The sequence below is a fragment of the Scyliorhinus torazame genome, chromosome 3 (genome assembly GCF_047496885.1).
Source record: "Scyliorhinus torazame isolate Kashiwa2021f chromosome 3, sScyTor2.1, whole genome shotgun sequence".
In the NCBI taxonomy this organism is placed as follows: Eukaryota; Metazoa; Chordata; class Chondrichthyes; order Carcharhiniformes; family Scyliorhinidae; genus Scyliorhinus; species Scyliorhinus torazame.
In genome coordinates, this window is record NC_092709.1 from 232,058,053 (window position 1) to 232,077,579 (window position 19,527).

The following is a 19,527-nucleotide window of genomic DNA, read 5'->3' on the forward strand; positions in this document are numbered from 1 at the left end:
CCCTGTTGCTTTCACTCCTATCATCTTTGCAATCCTTTCCTCTACATCTCTGGAACTTTTCGGAGGCCTATAGAAAACCCCTAACAGGGTGACCTCTCCTTCCTTGTTTCTAACCTCAGCCCATACTACCTCAGTAGACGAGTCATCATCAAACGTCCTTTCTGCCACTGTAATACTGTCCTTGATGGAAACGGTTGTCAAATGTGCTATCAAGTAGCACTTACAAATCAATACCTTGCTCAACATTGGGTTCCTCCAGGATTACTCAAGTCGAGACCCCATTACAGCTTTTGCTCTATCAGGGACAAATATGTTGAATTCCAGAGGTGAGGTGAGGTGAGAGTGTTTACCCTTAATATTCAGGCAGAATTTGACTGAGTGTGGTATCAAACACCAATAAAATTGGGGTCATTGGGAATCTGGGGGAAATTCTTCACTGATTGGAGTCACACCTAGCACAAAGGAAGATGATTATGGTTGTTGGAGGCTAATCATCTTACTCCTAGGATATCACTACAGGGGTTCCTCAGAATAGTACCCTTGGCCCATCTTCAGTTGCTTCATCAATGACCTTCCCTCCAGCATAATGTCAGAAGTGGAGAAGGTCACTGATGATTACACAATGTTCACCACCATCGCAACTACTCAGATAATGAAGCAACTTATCCCCACACGCTGCAACATCTGTGTAACATGTGTCCTTTTGAGCAAAGAGTTTTCCACGGTCCCATTCAAGGATTGAATGGTACCTCACATGCTACTTGACCCAGCCAAAGTAGTTGTCCTACAGTTCTGTCTTGTTCACATTTTCACAAGCCCACCTTACTGCTGTATAGTTGGACACTGCCTCATTGGGGTCTACAACACACCAATAGATCCTGATATTTGACATTCAACTATTTAGGAAGTTCTGCTTGCCTGATGCAGACAGCCCAATGCTGCCAATGTTGTTAAAATGACATGAGGCACAGACATTTCAGAAGTCAGTATAAAGCACCTGATAGCCATTTCAAGCATCTCATGTCCACTAGACATGCAGGGTTAAAGTTAGGCCTAGCATATTGCAGGGTGGGCACATTGAGCTCCGTATTTTATATACAACAATTCAACAGATTGCTGTTGAAGATATATTGAGAGTGAAATTGGGGTTAAATGATAGATTAACTGGGATGATAGCACATCGGGTAGAGTGTACCAATCTGGTGATAACTTTTATGAAAATGTTTTTATTGGATTTTCATATTTTATATTCAACAATTCATAAATTACAAAACCGCGCCAAACAAAAACGAGAAAAAAAGAACCAACATACATATTTATAAGCAACTGTCTTCCTTATAACTGTGGATGTGACCCTCCGTTTATACAGGATACATAGTTTACAATCCCCAATACGGCCAGAGAACATATTTACAAGTGTCTATTTACAGTTTGGTTTGGGCCATAGCTTGCCCTCGGATTTTGTGGCTGTGGCTTTGTACCTTGTGCCTCGCATTCTCTTTGCGTGCCTTCACCCGCCGTTCCCGCCCCGCCCCCATCTCTCTCCCTCCACTTTCCTGTTCCTCTCTGTCCAATGGCTCATCCGTGTCAACCCAACTCTACTGGTTGCTGGCTACGAACAGGTCTTGAAGTTGGTGAACAGCTTCCATGCCCTGTGGAAGCCTTCTTCTGACCCACGAATGGCAAATTTTATTTTTTCCAGCCTGAGAAATTCCACCAGTTCAGGCAACCAATCTGCAGCCTTGGGTGGTGCTACCGATCGCCAGTTGAGCAGGATACTCCGACGGCGATCAGGGAGGCAAAGGCGAGGGCGTCGGCCCCTCTCCCCATGAAGAGCTCTGGCTCATCTGATACCTCGGAGACCGCCACCTTTGGGTATGGCTCTACCCGCACTCCCACAACCCTGGACATGGCCTCAAAGAAGGTCGTCCAGTAACCCACAAGTCTTGGGAATGCCCAGAACATGTGGATGGCCATATCTCCCTCGCACTGTTTGAATTTGTCCTCCACCTCCGGAAACAGCCCACTCATTCGAATTCTAGTAAGGTGCGCTCTGTACACCACCTTTAGCTGCTTTACGCTCAGCCTTGCGCACGTGGAGGTGATGTTCTGTGCAGTGCTTTGATCCAGAATCCTTTCTTATCTCTATGCCTAGGTCTTTCTCCTACTTTTTCCTGGTCTCGATCAGGGGGGAGCGTACCTCCTCCAACAGTCACCCATACATGTCCGCACAGTTTTCCTTCCCTAGGTCGCCCACGTCCAGCAGTTCTTCTACTAACAAGTATCCTGGTAACTGCGTTACGTCATTGTTTCTTTACGGAGGAAGATTTTGACCTGAATGTATCTCAGGTCATTTCCCTTTGGTAACTGGAACCTCTCTGTGAGTTCTCTCCCAGGGTCATTACTCTATCGTCCATGTACATGTTCCTAACCATCAGAGTCCTCTTGTCCTGTCTCCACCTTTTGAACGTGGCGTCCATTATTGCGGCAGTGTAACTGTGGTTGTTTCAGATGGTGGCCAATGTGTACATTTTGCTTAGGCCGAAGTGTTGCCTCATTTGATACCATGTCCAGAGCGTGCCTACTACCACTGGGCTCCTCATGTATTTGGCCGGGAGGGATGGGAGAGTGGCTTCTTAGGGCTCAAAGGGACGTTCCTATGCAGGAACTCTCATATTCACCGACACTGCTCCTGGTTCCTTAACCCATCCCCGTTCTCTTTCTGCAGTGGCCGTTCAGTGGTAGAACTGTAGGTTTGGAAGGGCCAGTCCTCCCACGTTTCTTCTCCTTTGTAGGACTTTCTTTTGGATCCTCGGGCTCTTCTGCCCCCCCAACCCCAACCCCCACATAAACGCCATGATTAGTTTGTCGACTGTTGAAAAAGGCCTTGGAATTTGTGAATCGGGAGAAATCTGAACAGGAAGAGGAACCTGGGCAGCACATTCATTTTGATCGTCTTATTCTCCCTGCGAGTGGGAGTGGGCCCCACTTCTGCAGGTCCTTTTTAACTTCTTCTGTGGCCAGTCATGGGCTATTTGGATCTCCAGGTAACGGAATTTGGTCTGGGCTTGCATAAATGGCAGTCCCTTCAGCTCTGACCCTCCCCCTTGCAGGCAGCTCTGTGCAATTGAAGCTCCTGTGTTGGGAAGTCCATCCATTTGTTTATCGGGGGGTAGCCCGGCATATGCCCTGGCCGCCCATCCTGTTCTGGTGAGTCTGACTGCTCGTCACCCACGTGTTCATCGTTGCATCAATCTTCCTCTCCAGGCTTTTGCTGATTCTGCTCCCTTTCGGCTCCTCAAACTGTTGCCTGGCATCATAGAATTTACAGTGCCGAAGTAGGCCATTCGACCCATCGAGTCTGCACCGGCTCTTGGAACGAGCACCCTACCCAAGGTCAACACTTCCACCCGATCCCCATAAACCAGCAACCCCACCCAACACCAAGGGCAATTTTGGACACTAAGAGCAAATTATCATGGCCAATCCACCTAACCTGCACATCTTTGGACTGTGGGAGGAAACCGGAGCACCCGGAGGAAACCCACGCACACACGGGGAGGATGTGCAGATTCCGCACAGACAGTGACCCAAGCCGGAATCGAACCTGAGACCCTGGAGCTGTGAAGCAATTGTGCTATCCACAATGCTACCGTGCTGCCCCAAGGTGTTGGAGGAGAGTGGGTTTCCCCCCCCCCCCCCCCCCCCGCCCCCCCTGGGTTTAGCAGCCTATTTTAGACCATAAGACATAGGAGTGGAAGTAAGGCCATTCGGCCCATCGAGTCCACTCCACCATTCAATCATGGCTGATTTCAACTCCATTTACCCGCTCTCTCTCCATAGCCCTTAATTGCTCAAGAAATCAAGAATTTATCAACTTCTGTCTTAAAGACACTCAACGTCCCGGCCTCCACCGCCCTCTGTGGCAATGAATTCCACAGACCCACCACTCTCTGGCTGAAGAAATTTCTCCTCATCTCTGTTCTAAAGTGACTCCCTTTTATTCTAAGGCTGTGCCCCCGGGTCCTAGTCTCCCCTGTTAATGGAAACAACTTCCCTACATCCACCCTATCTAAGCCATTCATTATCTTGTAAGTTTCTATTAGATCTCCCCTCAACCTCCTAAACTCCAATGAATATAATCCCAGGATTCTCAGACGTTCATCGTATGTTAGGCCTACCATTCCTGGGATCATCCGTGTGAATCTCCGCTGGACCCGCTCCAATGCCAGTATGTCCTTCCTGAGGTGTGGGGCCCAAAATTGCTCACAGTATTCTAAATGGGGCCGAACTAATGCTTTATAAAGCTTCAGAAGTACATCCCTGCTTTTATATTCCAAGCTTCTTGAGATGAATGACAACATTGCATTTGCCTTCTTAATTACGGACTCAACCTGCAAGTTTACCTTTAGAGAATCCTGGACTAGGACTCCCAAGTCCCTTTGCACTTCAGCATTATGAATTTTGTCACCGTTTAGAAAATAGTCCACGCCTCTATTTTTTTTCCAAAGTGCAAGACCTCGCACTTGCATTTTGGGGCTAAAAGTGCCTAATTTCAAGTTTCCAGGAGGAGAGCCAACTTTCAAGCTTCCGCTCAGCACATCCCCATCCCCGGAAGTAGTAATACCTATTTTATGTTCCTGCGCAAGATGGAATTTACTGCTATCTGTCAGAGTGCAGAAACAAAATTCAATGGTCAATGAGCTATAAATAAATACATGAGGGGTGAGGACGGCAGAATTGCTGAGTTGCATTACCAACATCCAGGACCTCTATTGCTGACCCTTTGAAAGGAATGTCAGGAGGAGGTCTCTTTCCATGCATCTGGTGACAGAGCAAGGACAGCCAACAAAATTCAGCAGGGAAGTGGTTACCTGGCGGGGGCTTTGTCAGGCTAACCCTGGAAATAACGTTTGAAATGTTTTCTGTAAAATTGGCAGCATTTTTCTTCAGTGGTCTAGGCAATTATCTCATCCTGGTCCTGTTGGTGGACCCGCTTCCATGAGCAGTATACACGATATCCCTGATCTATAGCCTTTGACATGAGGGGCAGAATGTTATGGCCCCATCGCAGTGGAAGTGGGACTGGAAAATACATCCAGCCATTAAAAAGTCCACTGACTTCGGTAGGACCAGAAAATCCCTTCCGCAGGAAGGGCCGTCAAATTCCGACCTTTGTCAGCCCCCTCTGAGAGCTAAGACTATGAGAAATCGAAATAAATAGAGTTCTTGCCACCTCTTCCTCCGATAGCCTTGTTTTGGAGCAAGCAGTTGCTCCACTCCAATAGACGATTTGGGTTTCTTTGGGTGGGATTTTCCGCACAATCGCGTGCAACGGGTTTCCGGGTGAATGTATCCCTCGCCGCCGTGAAATCTGTGTGTGGGGGGGGGGGGGGTGGGGGGGCGCACTGTCAGCGAGACCAGAAAATCCCACCGGAAAGTTCTGGGGCGTCATTCTCCGCCGGCGGGAGTCTCCGTTTTGCCGGCGCCGGGGGGTTTCCCGACGGCGTGGGGCTGCCCCACAATGGGAAACCCCATTGACCGGCCGGTGTTACGGAGACTCCCGCCGGCCGGTCGGGGCAGAAATGTGGCGGGGCGGGTAGGAGAATTTCGCCCCTGGTCTTGGACTTTAGGCCAGGACTCAGCAAATCTGGTCCTCACCCAATTCCTGGGATTGCTAATGCATTCATGATAAAGTAACATGTGCCAAAGTAACATTGGGAGTTTGCAGGACATACAGTAAATGTTTAGCCCAAATCAGAAAAAACAGTCCAATAATAGTGTGTTATTGCAAAACAGTTTCTGCCTCAGAGTAATGTGAGATGCACAGTATAGCTGCAACTCAGTTAAGTTGAAATTGAATTTTGATAACAGGAGTTATTTTTATATTATATTAATAGTTGTATTCCCTAGTACAGAATTATTGACGAGATATATTTTTCTTTATATTTGTGGTGTAAAGATTGCCTTACACATGTGCTTCACCCATACAGGTTATTTTTCTAATTCTGCACAATCTAAGAAAACAATAGCAAAAATAGAAATATACACGTAGTTATTCAATTTCCAGCAAATGCCATACTAGCTGAAGCATGAATGTTTTTCAAAAGGAATTTCATAGAAAGCTGATGTGATTGATTTACCTCTTACTGGAGCGTTGCCAGGTCCTGATCCTCTGAAGATCTCCATGCCAGGATTTCTGTTCAGCCTGGCCCTTGCTTCTACAGTGTACTAGCGCTTTTGGTTCTGGTTCAAAGAAAGAGGCAGACTTTGTTAGTTGTGTGATGCCTCATAAGAGTCCACTAACTGACTCAAGTGTTAGGAAGATGAAAATGATCAGATTTTCATAAAATTATGCGACAATTTTGATTTTAGAACTAAAACTGAGCAAAAACAGGAAACCCTGTCTCTTTGTGCCTTTTTCGAACTGAAATGTACATTCTATGAGTGAATGTTGTGAGGACTTACTGGCTCGTTTATATGGCTTTATCCATTCAGCTGTGTGGTGCTCGTGTGGTTAGAAAAAAATAATTTGAAATCGTCATGGAGAGATTTTCATGGGCAATGGGAAACTGACTCAACTACCTGGCCCAGGATAAAGGCTCTCACTTATTTTATGGAAAATATTCTACAGACTGAATATGTGTGTTCGTTTCTGGGTTTAATAATACGAGTAGACCAAAAGGTGGACAAAGAGAGGATTCTTCATTCATCATGTTTTGCGTCTGACTGACAGCTCAGCAACTGTGTTTTCCTCTCCTGCGGAAGAAGATCACAAAAACTATTGTGGCTGCTTTGGTTTGATGACAGAAAAATATATTTTTCGGAGTTTTTTTTGTTGAAAAAACATTATGAAGGACAACTCATGTGTGAACTCTGGTCACCCGAACATGGCTTTGTGTGGCATGGTGGACCCTTTCAATATCACTGCTAGCCCTGTAAAAAGTTCAAAAGCTGAACTTCCATTCATCTGTTTATTCGCAGAGGAGGCCTACCAAAAACTTGCAACAGACACCCTGGAGGAGCTTGACTGGTGCCTGGACCAGCTGGAGACCCTACAGACCAGGAATTCTGTCAGTGAGATGGCCTCCAACAAGGTAGGACTGTGGTGCCATGGGTTATCAAATGCTTTATCTATTTTGATAACCTCTGAGGCAGTGAGAAAATAAGATCTATCATGATATAACACTGAGCTTCATGAATAAACTTTTGTGTCTACACACTGGCAAACCTATAAAAGTTTGAGTAATAGGTGTGATCAGTATTTGACTGATCTAGGTAAGGAAGATGTCTGCATACAGTGTACCTTGTGCAATACTACACAGTCGTATTCTTCAAACATTAAAAAAACCTCATCAAGAATCAATCCACGTACTAAGTCGGGACTCAAATTCGTGGCCCACTCCCCATACCAACCGTCTGAGATCAAATGTTTCTGTGTTCTGTCTATTGCATAGGAATCAACCTGAATCATATTAGTGTATCTGCAGCAAAATACTGCATGTCTCCAGGTAAGAACACAGACACAAAACAGGTACAGTTTTTTTTATATGAATGCAGGCCTTGTTTACCCTCTGTCATTCAGATAAAAAGAATGTGTTTTTGGTTAGTGATTTCAACAATCGTATCCCTAGCCTGTTGCAAATGAAGTGTTTAAATTGCTCTTAATCAATTTGTGTCCGTTTTCCTGAGACAACTTTATGGTTTCAACAAGCTAGCCTCATTAAAGAATCATAAATAGAATGTATTCTGTGACGTACCAAGAATTAATGCAAATGTAGTTGATTGTCTAACACTGCATTTAGCATTATAGCGCAGTTAGTTTTCAGTAAGTGTGATGTAGAAAGCCACACAGGGCTTTTCCAGCCTGTTCTTTTTAAAATCATTCCCCTTTAGGTGGTTTTTTGGCCTTAACTTAAAGTTATCTTCATTTTTGTGGAGAAAGGAGACATAAACCATATTGATAAGATGGATATTTGACCAATTCAGTCACTAATGTGAAGTATGAGGCTTGGGGGGGAGGGGCTGATTGTAATATAAACATCACAATACAAGGCCAATGCATGATATTGTGCCGATTCAAATAGGAAAATGATATTTGTAGTTGAAGTGCATTTCCTTTATTCTTGTGTTTCAGCAAACAAAATTTATTTTTAATTTAACTGAATAGATTTGTGAAGTTGCAACAGATAATTTCATGCAGCCCCCTAATGCAAAACAATCATAAGGTTGCATTTCAACATCAATTCTTCACAATCAGAGCAGCACGGTGGCGCAGTGGGTTAGCCCTGTTGCCTCACGATGTCGAGGTCCCAGGTTCGATCCCGGCTCTGGGTCACTGTCCGTGTGGAGTTTGCACATTCTCCCCGTGTTTGCGTGGGTTTCACCCCCAAAACCCAAAGATGTGCAGGGTAGGTGGATTGACCTGCTAAATTGCCCCTTAATTGGAAAAAATGAATTGAGTACTCTCAATTTATTTTTTAAAAATGTTTTATATTCTTCACAATCAATATTCAGTTCATCTGTTGAACTGTCAGAATTTGCCACCATTCACTTTGCGCATCTGCAAAACTCTTCAACCTCCAAGTTAGATATTTTGTTGATTCTACGTGAAACATTGCAAAATTTAAACAAAAAGACTGAGTTATGAAGGGCCTTTCAAGGTCTCAGGGTGTTCCAAAGCGCCATACAGCCTTTGAAGTTTAATCATTCTTGTAGGAAATATGGCATCCAATTTGTGCACAGCAAGCAAAGGGAAAATGCTGGAAAGATTGTACAAATAACATTCTGATAATGACCAGATAATTTGTTTGTTAGGGAATAATGATGGAGCGATAAATATTGTCAAGATAACCAGAGTAAATCAAACGAAAGCAAAAATGCTGGAAATACTTAGCAGATCAAGCAGCATCTGTGGAGAGAAATAGGGTTAAGGTGACAGAGTTATACATTAATTTTGTTTCTCTCTACAGTTGCTGTTTGACCAACTGAGTATTTCTGTCATTTTTGTTTTTATTTTCGGTTTCCAGCATCCACAGGATTTTATTTCTGTACCAAAGGTAACAACCCTGCTCTTCAAAATAGTGCTATGGATATACCAACATGCAAATTCAGAGCAGCAGTGGGCTACTCGGCCCCACGAGCCAGCTCCGCCATTCAATAAGATCCTGACTGATCTAATTTTAACCTCAACTTCACATTCCTGCCTTTTACATCTTTCACATCCTTCTGAGAGAGCAGATGGAACCTGGGGTGAGATTCTCTGGTTTTCCCGCAACGTGTTTCTTGGCAGCAGGAGGTGGCCTGTCATTGGCCAGCGGGCAGGATCTTCTGTTGTCAATGGGATTCCCCAGTGAATCCACCACAGGCCGCCTACTGGAAACCTGAGGCGGGGATGCACCGTTGGCAGTACCAGCCGGCGTAAACGGTCGGAAGATCTCGCCCCTAATGTTTCATCCAAAAGACAGAATCTCCAGCCGTGCAAAAGTATCAGTACTGTCCTGGGTTGTTAGCCTAGGTTTTATATTCGGGTCTCTCAAGTGGAACTTGAACCCACAGCCTTCTGCTTTGGAGGCAAGAGGGGCTGGTTTAGCACAGTCGGCTAAACAGCTGGCTTGTAAAGCAGAACAAGGCCAGCAGCATGGGTTCAATTCCCGTACCGGCATCCCCGAACAGGCGCCAGAATGTGGCGACTAGGGGCTTTTCACAGTAACTTCATTGAAGCCTACTTGTGACAGTGAGCAATTATTATTATTATTATTATTAAGAGTGCTTCCTGAAAGGGTGATGGAGGCAGATTTGTTCAAAGTATTCAATAGGGATACTGTAAAGAGAGAATTTTCAAGGTTTCGGGGATAAGGTAGGAGAGTGGTACTAGGTAGAATGTTTTTTCAGAGGGCCAGTGCAGACTCAATGGGCTGAATGGGCTCATACTGCACTGTAAAGATTCTGGGCGCGATTCTCCGACCCCCCGCCAGACCGGAGAATCGGGGGGGGGCGCGCAAATCGCGCCACGCCAACCCGATTCTCCGTGGCGCCGTGATTCTCCGGCCCGAATGGGCCGAGCGGCCGTCCGAAAAAATCCCGAGTCTCGCCGCCGCTGTTCTCACATGTTCTGGGCCGGTGGGACCTCGGGGTTGAAGGGTCCGGGGGCGGCCGGTGGGGGGATCCAACCCCGGGGAGGCCCTTTCTGGCTGCGGACCTCTTTTCTTCCGCGCCGGCTCCTGGATCCCTGCACCATTTGGTGTCGGGGCAGGCGCGGCGATGACGGCCAGTGCGCTAGTTGGTGCCGGCCCAACTGCGCATGCGTGGACCCCGCGGCGCCGGGTTGACGCCGGGACCGGCAGCTGGAACGGCGTGGGCCGCTGCAGCGCCATGCTGGCGCCCCAGGGCCCGAGAATCGGGTCTCTGAACTGGAGCCGGCGCCGGAGTAAAGTACTCCCGTTTTGGTGCCGGCGCCTGCACTCTTGCGCCGGACCAGAGAATCGCGGCAGAGCGCTACTAACTGAATCACAATTTCTGACACAAATTAATTGGTGGCTAATTATCGCAGTATACACAAACAATTGTATTATTGTAGATGCTATGTGCTACTTTTCTAAGAACCAGCATGATGGCTAGATTTGAATAGACTTGCATGTTCAAAGGTAAGCAGGCATTGTCACACTTAATAATAATCCTCTGCTGGCACTGAATGCGACTTCAGCTTTCACCTGTTCTTCAAGATTAAACTGCCCTCTTTGCAGAAATATATATTTAATCCTTCAAATTGGATTTAAGTGTCTTTCATCATTTGATAGTGAATCGTTCTGTGGTGGCAAGATATTTGTTGAAAACGTAAAACAAAATAATTTTATATTTAATATCTGAGGTTGGTTGATAATCTGTTGAATTAGCTCAACGATTTGCTGATGTTCTAAATTATGAAAGAACAAATGTCTTGGTTCTTCTAAAACTATGTGACAAGCTGTTCTTTACGTAATCTCAGTTAATCTCATCGGACTAATGTACTTTACATATAGTAAAATTGCTACTATGGGCTCCCCTGATATTTCCAGGAGGGCTAGTAGCTCAAGGGTTTAAACAGCACACTAAGTGCTGAAAATATTAGGTAGAACTAACTGTAAGTACATAATGTATTTACAATTGAGTGGAGTTACTTTTAGTGGCATGTCAGCAATAAAGTATGTCACCTTTACCTCTTTATTATCTTTTGTTCGTCCTGACTTACAAAGTTATTATTCTTTGAAAAGATTGTTGAGCAAAGTATTGTGCTTGGATGCATTTGTAGTGCATGCAATTTCTTTCTCACATGAGGACATTACGCCTCATGAGGTTTCATTTTGCGCAATGGGAAGGCATAATAGCCCAAGGACAATCTTTGTTTCTCAAATATCAATAAGTACTGCGTGGAGATTGTCATGATATACACCAGTATATCATGGTGCAGATACACACACACTGATGGACCCACAGCAAGACCAATCAACACACACGACACCGCAGCCAATCACCAGTTAGAGCACACTCACTATAAAGGCAGGGGGCATCAGAGTTCCCGCTCATTCGGGATGCAGCCTCCTACAAGGACAGAGCTTACAGCTTACAGCACAGATCCTCACCATGTGCTGAGTGCATAGACTGGTTCGGACAGGCATAGATCTTTAGTTTAATCTAACATCATGTTAACCCACAGTGAAAGTATGTTTAACAGTTTCTAACTTAATAAAATAGTGTTGCACTATTTTAAGTGTTGGTGGCCTGTATGTGTTCCACGGATCCAGAGCACCCAACACATCAGAGATAAAATCTTGGTCTGACCATGGTGTTACATGGCAGTGTGTAGAAGTATTAAATACTAAATCTGGTTTTATACTTTTAAAGAAGCACAGAACAAAATGTACAAATGGGGAATTTTCTCCTGCTCATTCTCATACTAGTGCTCCACAAAGCCTCACTCTTTGATCAAGCTTTCGATTGACTAGCTTTAAATCTCCACGTGCAACTCAGTGTCAAATGTTATATGACTCTGCTTCTCTGAAGCATTTGGGGCATTTTACAACGCTAAAAGCATTATGTAACTGTAAGTCGTTTTGTTCCTCATTTTCACAGAGATTTAGGTGCTGAATCATTTTTCTGACCACTTTACTACATATTCCACATTCTTAATGGTGGAAAATAAAATAAAATGTGCTAATTGTGAAATGATTGGTTATGAAAGTCCCATGTCTATCTCAACAATCTACATACAAAAAATGCATCAAGAGCATGCTTTTCGCCTCTTTTAAGATCTCCCATTAAATTGAAGGAAGCCAAAAATGTACTTTGGAAGTGTAGTTCCTGAATTAATTTAGGGACAAGGGCAGCCAATTTATTTACAACAAGGCCCATCAAACAGCAAGGATAAAAGTGATCAGATAGAATCACTACAGTGCTGAAGGAGGCTATTTGGCCCATCGAGTCTGCACCGACCCTCTGAAAGTGTACCCTACCTAGGGTCAGGCCCCCACCCTATCCCCTTAACCCTACCTAATCTAACCTTTTGGACACTGAGGGGTAATTTATCATGGCCAATCTACCTAACCTGCACATCTTTGGACTGCTTTTAATGTATTATTGGAGGGATGAATGTTGGTTAGAGCTCTGACTTTTGTGAATTCTCCTACTCTTGTGAATAGTGTCATGAGATATGTTACGTTTCAGACAGACTAGCCTCAGTTTAAATTCTCCGAAAGGTGACATCTCCTGCAGCAGAGTTTCAGTCTTAAATTACATGCTCAAATCGTGGAATGAAGATTGAACAATGGTTTTCTGACTCAGTGGTGAAAAAACTACTGAGGGGGCTTTAAACTAAATAGTGAATGCAAGGGCAAGATGTGATAAATTGAATAGGGAAGACAAGGCAGTAGAGCAAAGTAGCAATAAGAGAAATGTGATCAGAGCGTGGCAGGAAGGGACGGAGTATAGAAACCTAAGAGTGCACCAGCAGATAAGGTGAAGGTTGCAAAAATAGAAAGAAGATAGACTAAAAGGCTCTGTATGTGAATGTACACAGCATTTGTAACTAAACGGATGAATTGACAGGTCAGATGGAAATACATATGTATGACCTAATAGCCATTAGAGAGACATGGCTGCCCTGAGCAGCACGGTGGCGCAGTGGTTAGCACTGCTGCCTAGCAGCGCCACGGTCTCAGGTTCGATCCCGGCCCTATCCATGTGGAGTTTGCACATTGTCCCCGTGTCTGCATGGGTCTTTTCCCCACAACCCAAAGATGTGCAAGAGGTAGATTGGCCATGCTAAATTGCCTCTTAATTGGAAAAAAAAATAATTGGATTCTCTAAATTAAAAAAAAAGAGACACATGGCTGCAAGAAGACAAAGACTGGGACGTGAATATTCAAGGCAATATTGAAGGACAAGAAGGTAGGAAAATATAGAGGGTAGCTCTGTTAATTAACAACGACATTGGTTCAACAGAGAGAGATGAACTTAGTTCTGAAGATCAGGCTATCAAATCAGTTTATGGAGAGATGAGAAATAGCAACGGTAAGAAGTCACTTGTGGGAGTAGTTTATAGGCCCCCCTAACAGTAACCGCATTGTAGGACAGGGTGCACAGGAAGAAATAATGTACAGCGATAATCATGGCTAAGTTTAATATACATATAGATTGGAGTAATCAGATTGGCAAAAAATAGCATGGATAGTGAATTCATAGAGATTTTTTTGCACAGTTTCTCAGAGCAGCATGTTCTGCAGCCGACCAGAGAGCAGGCAATACTAGATTTGATAACGCGCAGTGACATGGGATTAATTAATGACCTTCAGGTTGCAATGATCACAATATGATTGAATTTCAATTGGTGACAGTGGTTAGCACTACTGCCTCACAACGACACGGAACTGGGTTCAACTCCGGCCTTCGGTGACTGTCCATTTGGAGTTTGTACTTTCTCCCGTGTCAGCATGGATTTCCTCCGGGTGCTCTGGTTTCCTCCCACAGTCCAAAGATGTGGAGGTTAGGTGGATTGGCTATGCTAAATTGTCTATGTCCAGGAATGTGTTGGTCAGGTGGGTTTACGGGGTAGTGGGCCTAAATAGAGCCTTCTTTCAGAGGGTCAGTGTAGACTCAATGGGCCGAATGGCCTCTTTCTGCACTGCAGGAATTCTATGATTTACATTCAGTTTGAAGGAGAGAAGAGTGGATCTGAGACTATGTTTTAAACTTAAATATGGGAAATTATGAGGGCATGAAGATAGAGCTTCTAAAGTGAACTGGGAAATTTATAGAATTTACAGTGCAGAAGGAGGCCATTCAGCCCATCGAGTCTGCACCGGCCCTTGGAAAGAGCACCCTACCCAAGGTCAACACCTACACCCTATCCCCGTAACCCAGTAACCCCACTCAACCTTTTTTGGACACTAAGGGTAATTTAACATGGCCAATCCACCTAACCTGCACATCTTTGGACTGTGGGAGGAAACCGGAGCACCCGGAGGAAACCCACGCACACACGGAAAGAACGTGCAGACTCCGCACAGACAGTGGCCCAAGCCGGGAATTGAACCTTGGACCCTGGAGCTGTGAAGCAACTATGCTACCGTGCTGCCCTGGTATTAGAAATAAGTCAGTAGAGATGCAATGACAGACACTTCAGGAGATATTTTTGAATATTCAGAATAAATGCATTCCAGTGAGAAAGAAGGATGCACCATTTGTAGCTAGCTATGAAAGCTTAAGATAGTTTCAAATTGAAAAAATGTAATTTTGCAAGAATGAGTGGCAGGCCGGAAGATTGGATAGAATATAAAAAAGAGCAATGAATGACTGAAAAATTAATAAACAGCGAGATATTAGAGCATGGGAGTAAGCTAGCAATAAATATAAAAAGAGAAAGAAAGCATGTCTACAGCTATTTGAAAGGGAGAAGATTAAGCAACATGAGTGTCAGTCTTCTAGAGAGTGAATCTGGTGAATTAGTAATGGAAAATAAGGAAATGGTGCATGAATTAAACAGATATTTTGCACCGTCTTCACTATAGAGGATACATGTAACATTGCGTAAATAATTGTGAATAAGGAGGTGAAAGGGAAAGAGGAGCTAAAAACAATTAGAATCACCAGGGAGGGTACTGAGAAAATTATTAGAATTAAAGACAAGTCCCCAGGTCCTGAAGGATTTCATCCTGGAGTCTTAAATGAAGTGGCTGCTGAGATAGTAGATGCAGAAGTTTAAATGTTCCAAAATTCCTTAGATTCTGGAAAAGTACCAACAGATTGGAAAATAGTGAATGTGACACCTCTGTTCACGAAAGGAGGGAAACTAATAGTCACATAGCTTTACAAATGTCATAGAGATAACGCTGGAATCTATTATTAATGAAGTTATAGCAGGGAGCTTAAAAAATCTCAATGCAATCAGGCAGAGTCAATATGGATTTGTGAAAGGCAAATTATGTTTGACTAATTTATTAGTTCTTTGAGGAAGTAACAAGCAGCATGGATAAAGGTGAACCTGTGGACTCCCTGGGCGGGATTCTCCAATCCCGTGGCAGAGTGTCCACGCCGTCGCGTTTTACGACAGCGTGAACTGGTCGCTCCCACATCTAATTCTGGCCCTTACAGGGGGCCAGCACGGCGCTGGAGCGGTTCGTGTCGCTCCAGCTGCAGATCCCGGCGATAACTGGGCGCCGCGGGATCCGTGCATGCACAGTTGCACCGGCGCCAACGAGGACATGCGCAGTGACACCAGCGCCAATGCGCGCATGCGCAGTGGCCTCCTTCAACGCACCGGCCCCGACGCAGCATGGTGCAGGGCTACAGGGGCCAGCGCGTAGGAAAGGAGGCCCCCAGCCAGAGAGGCTGGCCCACCGATCGGTGGGTGCCAATCGCGGGCCATGCCACATCGGAGGCCCCGCCAGGGGTCGGACCCCCCCCCCCCCCCCCCCCCCCCCCCACAGGCCACCACCCGACCCTTACACGCTGAGGTCCCGCCGGCCCAGAGCAGGTTAGAATGGCGCCGGCGGGACTCGGCTCCTTTCCTACGGCCGCTCGGCCCATCCGGGCCGGAGAAACGGCGGGCCAGCCACGTAGAGAGGCCCGCGACCGGCGCCGTGCCAACCACGCCGGCGTCAATGACGTAGATTCTCCGCACTGCAGAGAATCGCACGCCGGCGTCGGGGTGGCGTGGCCCATTCGCGGGGATTCTCCGGCCCGGCGCGGGGCTGGGAGAATCCCGCCCCCCTGTACTTAGATAACGGCCGGGATTCTCCGCTACCCGGTGGGGCTGGCCGAACCGGCGCCGAGTAGTGGCGTGAACCACTCCGGCGTCGGGCCGCCCGGAAGGTGTACGCACCTTCAGGGGCTAGGCCGCGCCGGCCGGCACCGAAGGGCTTGGCGCATGGCTCCCAACCGCCCCCGCCAAAAAAACGGCACCAGAGAATCCGGCAGTCGGCGGCGGGGTGGGATTCACGCCGCCCCCCCCCCCCCCCGGCAATTCTCCTTTCCTACGGCCAAGGAGAATCCCGGCCAAGGTGTCACATCAAAGGTTACTGTGCAAAATAAGAACTTGTGGTGTAGGGAGTAACTTATTAGCATGGATAGAATATTGGTTAGCTAATAGGAAATAGAATAGGCATAAATGGGTCATTTTTCAGTTGCCGAGATGTGACGATGGAATATCTCAGGGATCAGTGTTGGGGCCTCACCTATTTACAATTTATATCACTGGCTTGGATGGAGGGACAAAATGTATGGTTACTGAATTTGCTGATTGAAAGCAAGTTGTGAAGAGGACAAATGAGTCTGCAAAGGGGCATAGGTAGAGGTTAAATAGAATGAACAAAACTTTAGCAGGTGGAGTATAATGTGGGAAAATGTGAACTTGGCCATTTTGACAGGAAGATTAAAAATACAGCATATTATTTAAATAAAGTGAGGTTACAGAAATCTGAGGTGTAAAGGGAGCTGGGTATCCAGGTACATGAATCACAAAAATTGGTATGTAGGTGCAGCAACTGATTAGAAAGGCAAATCGAATGTTGGTGTTCATTGTAAGGGGAATGAAATATAAATGTAGGGATCTTTTACTATGGTAGTATAGGGAGTTGGTGAGACCACACCTGGAGTTCTGAGTGCAGTTTTGGTCTCCTTATTTAAGAAAATATATAAATATGTTGGAAGTAGTTCAGAGAAGACTCATTCAACTGGTAACTGCGATGGGTGATTACCTTATGAGGAAAGGTTGGACAAGTTGGGCCTGTATCCATAGAATCACAGAATCTTTACGTGCAGAAGGAGTTCATTCAGCTCGTCGGGTCTGCACTGGCTCTCTGAAAGAGCATTCTACCCAGTCTCACTCTCTGCCTTATCCTTGTAAGCTTGCGCATTCTTTCTTTTCAGATAGCAATCCAATTTCCTTCTGAATAATGTGGTCAAACCTTCCTCCAAAACATTTTCCTCACATCACATTTACTCCTTTTCCCAATTATTTTGAATCTGCGCTCTCTAGTTCTTGAGGTTTTCTTGAGAGAAAAGTTTCTCACAATTTACCCCATCCATACTCCTCATGGCCTTGAATGCCTCTATCGTGTTCTCTCTCAGTCTTTTTTTCTCCAAGGAAAACAGTCCCACATCTCCAATCTACCCTCATAGCTACAGTTATGTATCCCTGCAATTATTCTTTTGAACCTCCTCTGTACTTTGTCCAATGCCTTCAGATCCTTCTTCGCATATAACACTAGAACTGGATGCAGTACTCCAGATGAGGCCAAACTCACGTCTTATACAATTTCAACATGGCCTCCTTACTCTTAGATTCAATGCACCTATTAATCAAACTTAGTTACTATATGCATTTTTAACTGCTCTCTTCACATGCCCTGCCATCTTCGATGACTTATGTACATATACACTAAAGTCCTTCTGTATCTGCACCTCCTTAAAAGTTTCCCTTTGTTTTACACTGTCTCTCTATATTTGTCCTTTCAAAATGAATCACCTTACACTTCTCTGCATTGAACTTCATCTGCCACTTGTCTGCCTAATCTAGCAACGTATCTATGTCCTTTTGAAGTTCAAAACTATCCTCATCACAGTTGACAACATTTCCAACCATCGTATCATCTGCAAATTTTGAAATTATGCCCTGCACACCACAGTCAAGGGTCCTAATACTAACCCCTGGAGAACTCCACTACAAACCTTCCTCCAATCTGAAAAACAACCATTTATCACTGTTCTGTTTCCTGTCACTCAGACAATTTACCATCCAAATGCCTACTTTCCCTTATATTCTAGGAGCTAAAATTTTGCTCATTAGTCTTATGTGGCACTGTTTTGAAAATCCATATACACCACATCAACAGTATTTCCCTTCTCAGTTAGCTCCTCAAAAGCCTTCAGTGAGTTAGTTAAACATGATTTTCCCGGAATGAATTTGTGCTGGCTTTCCTTAAATATCCTGCACTTGTCCAGGTTACTATTGATTTGGTCCCAAACTATAGTTTCCCTACAACTGGTCAAACTGACTGCTCTGTAGTTGCCGACATTATCCTTGCACCCTTTTTTGAACAACAATTTGCAATGCTGTCTCCCCTGTGTCTAAGAAAGACTGGAAAAATATTACTACTGCCCCCGCAATTTCTACTTTCACCTCCCTCAGTATCCTTGGATGCATCTCACCCAGCTCTGGAGTTTAGAAGGGTGAGAGGTGACTCGACTGAAACATATAAGATCCTGAGGCGATTTTACAGGATGGATACTGAAAGAATGTATCTCATTGTGAGAGAGGCTAGAGCCATGGGACAAAGTTTAAAAAATGGGGTCTCCTATTTTCGACAATATTTAGATTTCTTTTCTCTCAGGGGTTGTGAGTCAATGGAATTTGTTTCATCAGAGAGCGGTGGAGGTGGAGTCATTGAATATTTTTAAGGCAGCAGTGGATATATTTTTGACTAACAAGGGAGTAAATGTCATCAGGGGTACGTGGGAATGTGAAGTTGAGGTCACAATCAGATCAACCACGATCGCATTGATGACAGAGCAGGCCCGGGGTCTCCTGCTCCTAATTCATATGTTTGTATGTATTGTTTCCAATCTGATGTCCCAGGTGGAAACAATGTCTATCTGAACCTCACAATATTCAAATGGATAGAGTCCTTTCCAAAGAATAACATCGATCATCAAAATTTGGTGAATATAAAGAGTTAAAAGTGGCAGCAACTAGGCCATCAAGTTGGCGCAGTGATTAGCACTGGTGCTTCACGGCTCCGAGGACCCGGGTTTAATCACGACCCCAGGTCACTGTCCGTGTAGGGTTTGCACATTCTCCCCATGTCTGGGTGGGTCTCACCCCCACAACCCAAAGATGTGCAGGGTAGGTGCATTGGCCACGCTAAATTGCTCTTAATTGGAAAAGAAATAATTGGATACTCCAAATTTATAAGAAAAAAAAAAGAGATTGGCAGCAACTAGCAGTTATTTGGCCATGGAGTCCAGTGGTTCAACCCAGGAGGAACATAAACA

General features: G+C 45.1%; 1 protein-coding gene across 4 annotated transcripts in view; it reads left to right on the forward strand.

Annotated features, from left to right (window-relative positions):
- pde4d (phosphodiesterase 4D, cAMP-specific) overlaps positions 1 to 19,527 on the forward strand; it is a 1,019,730-nt gene that overhangs the window by 907,365 nt on the left and 92,838 nt on the right. For all 4 annotated transcript variants that reach the window (XM_072496986.1, XM_072496984.1, XM_072496985.1 and 1 more), the window contains one exon: positions 6,985 to 7,097. In XM_072496986.1, coding sequence (XP_072353087.1) covers positions 6,985 to 7,097 — 113 coding nt within the window. The remainder of the gene's footprint in view (positions 1 to 6,984; positions 7,098 to 19,527) is intronic.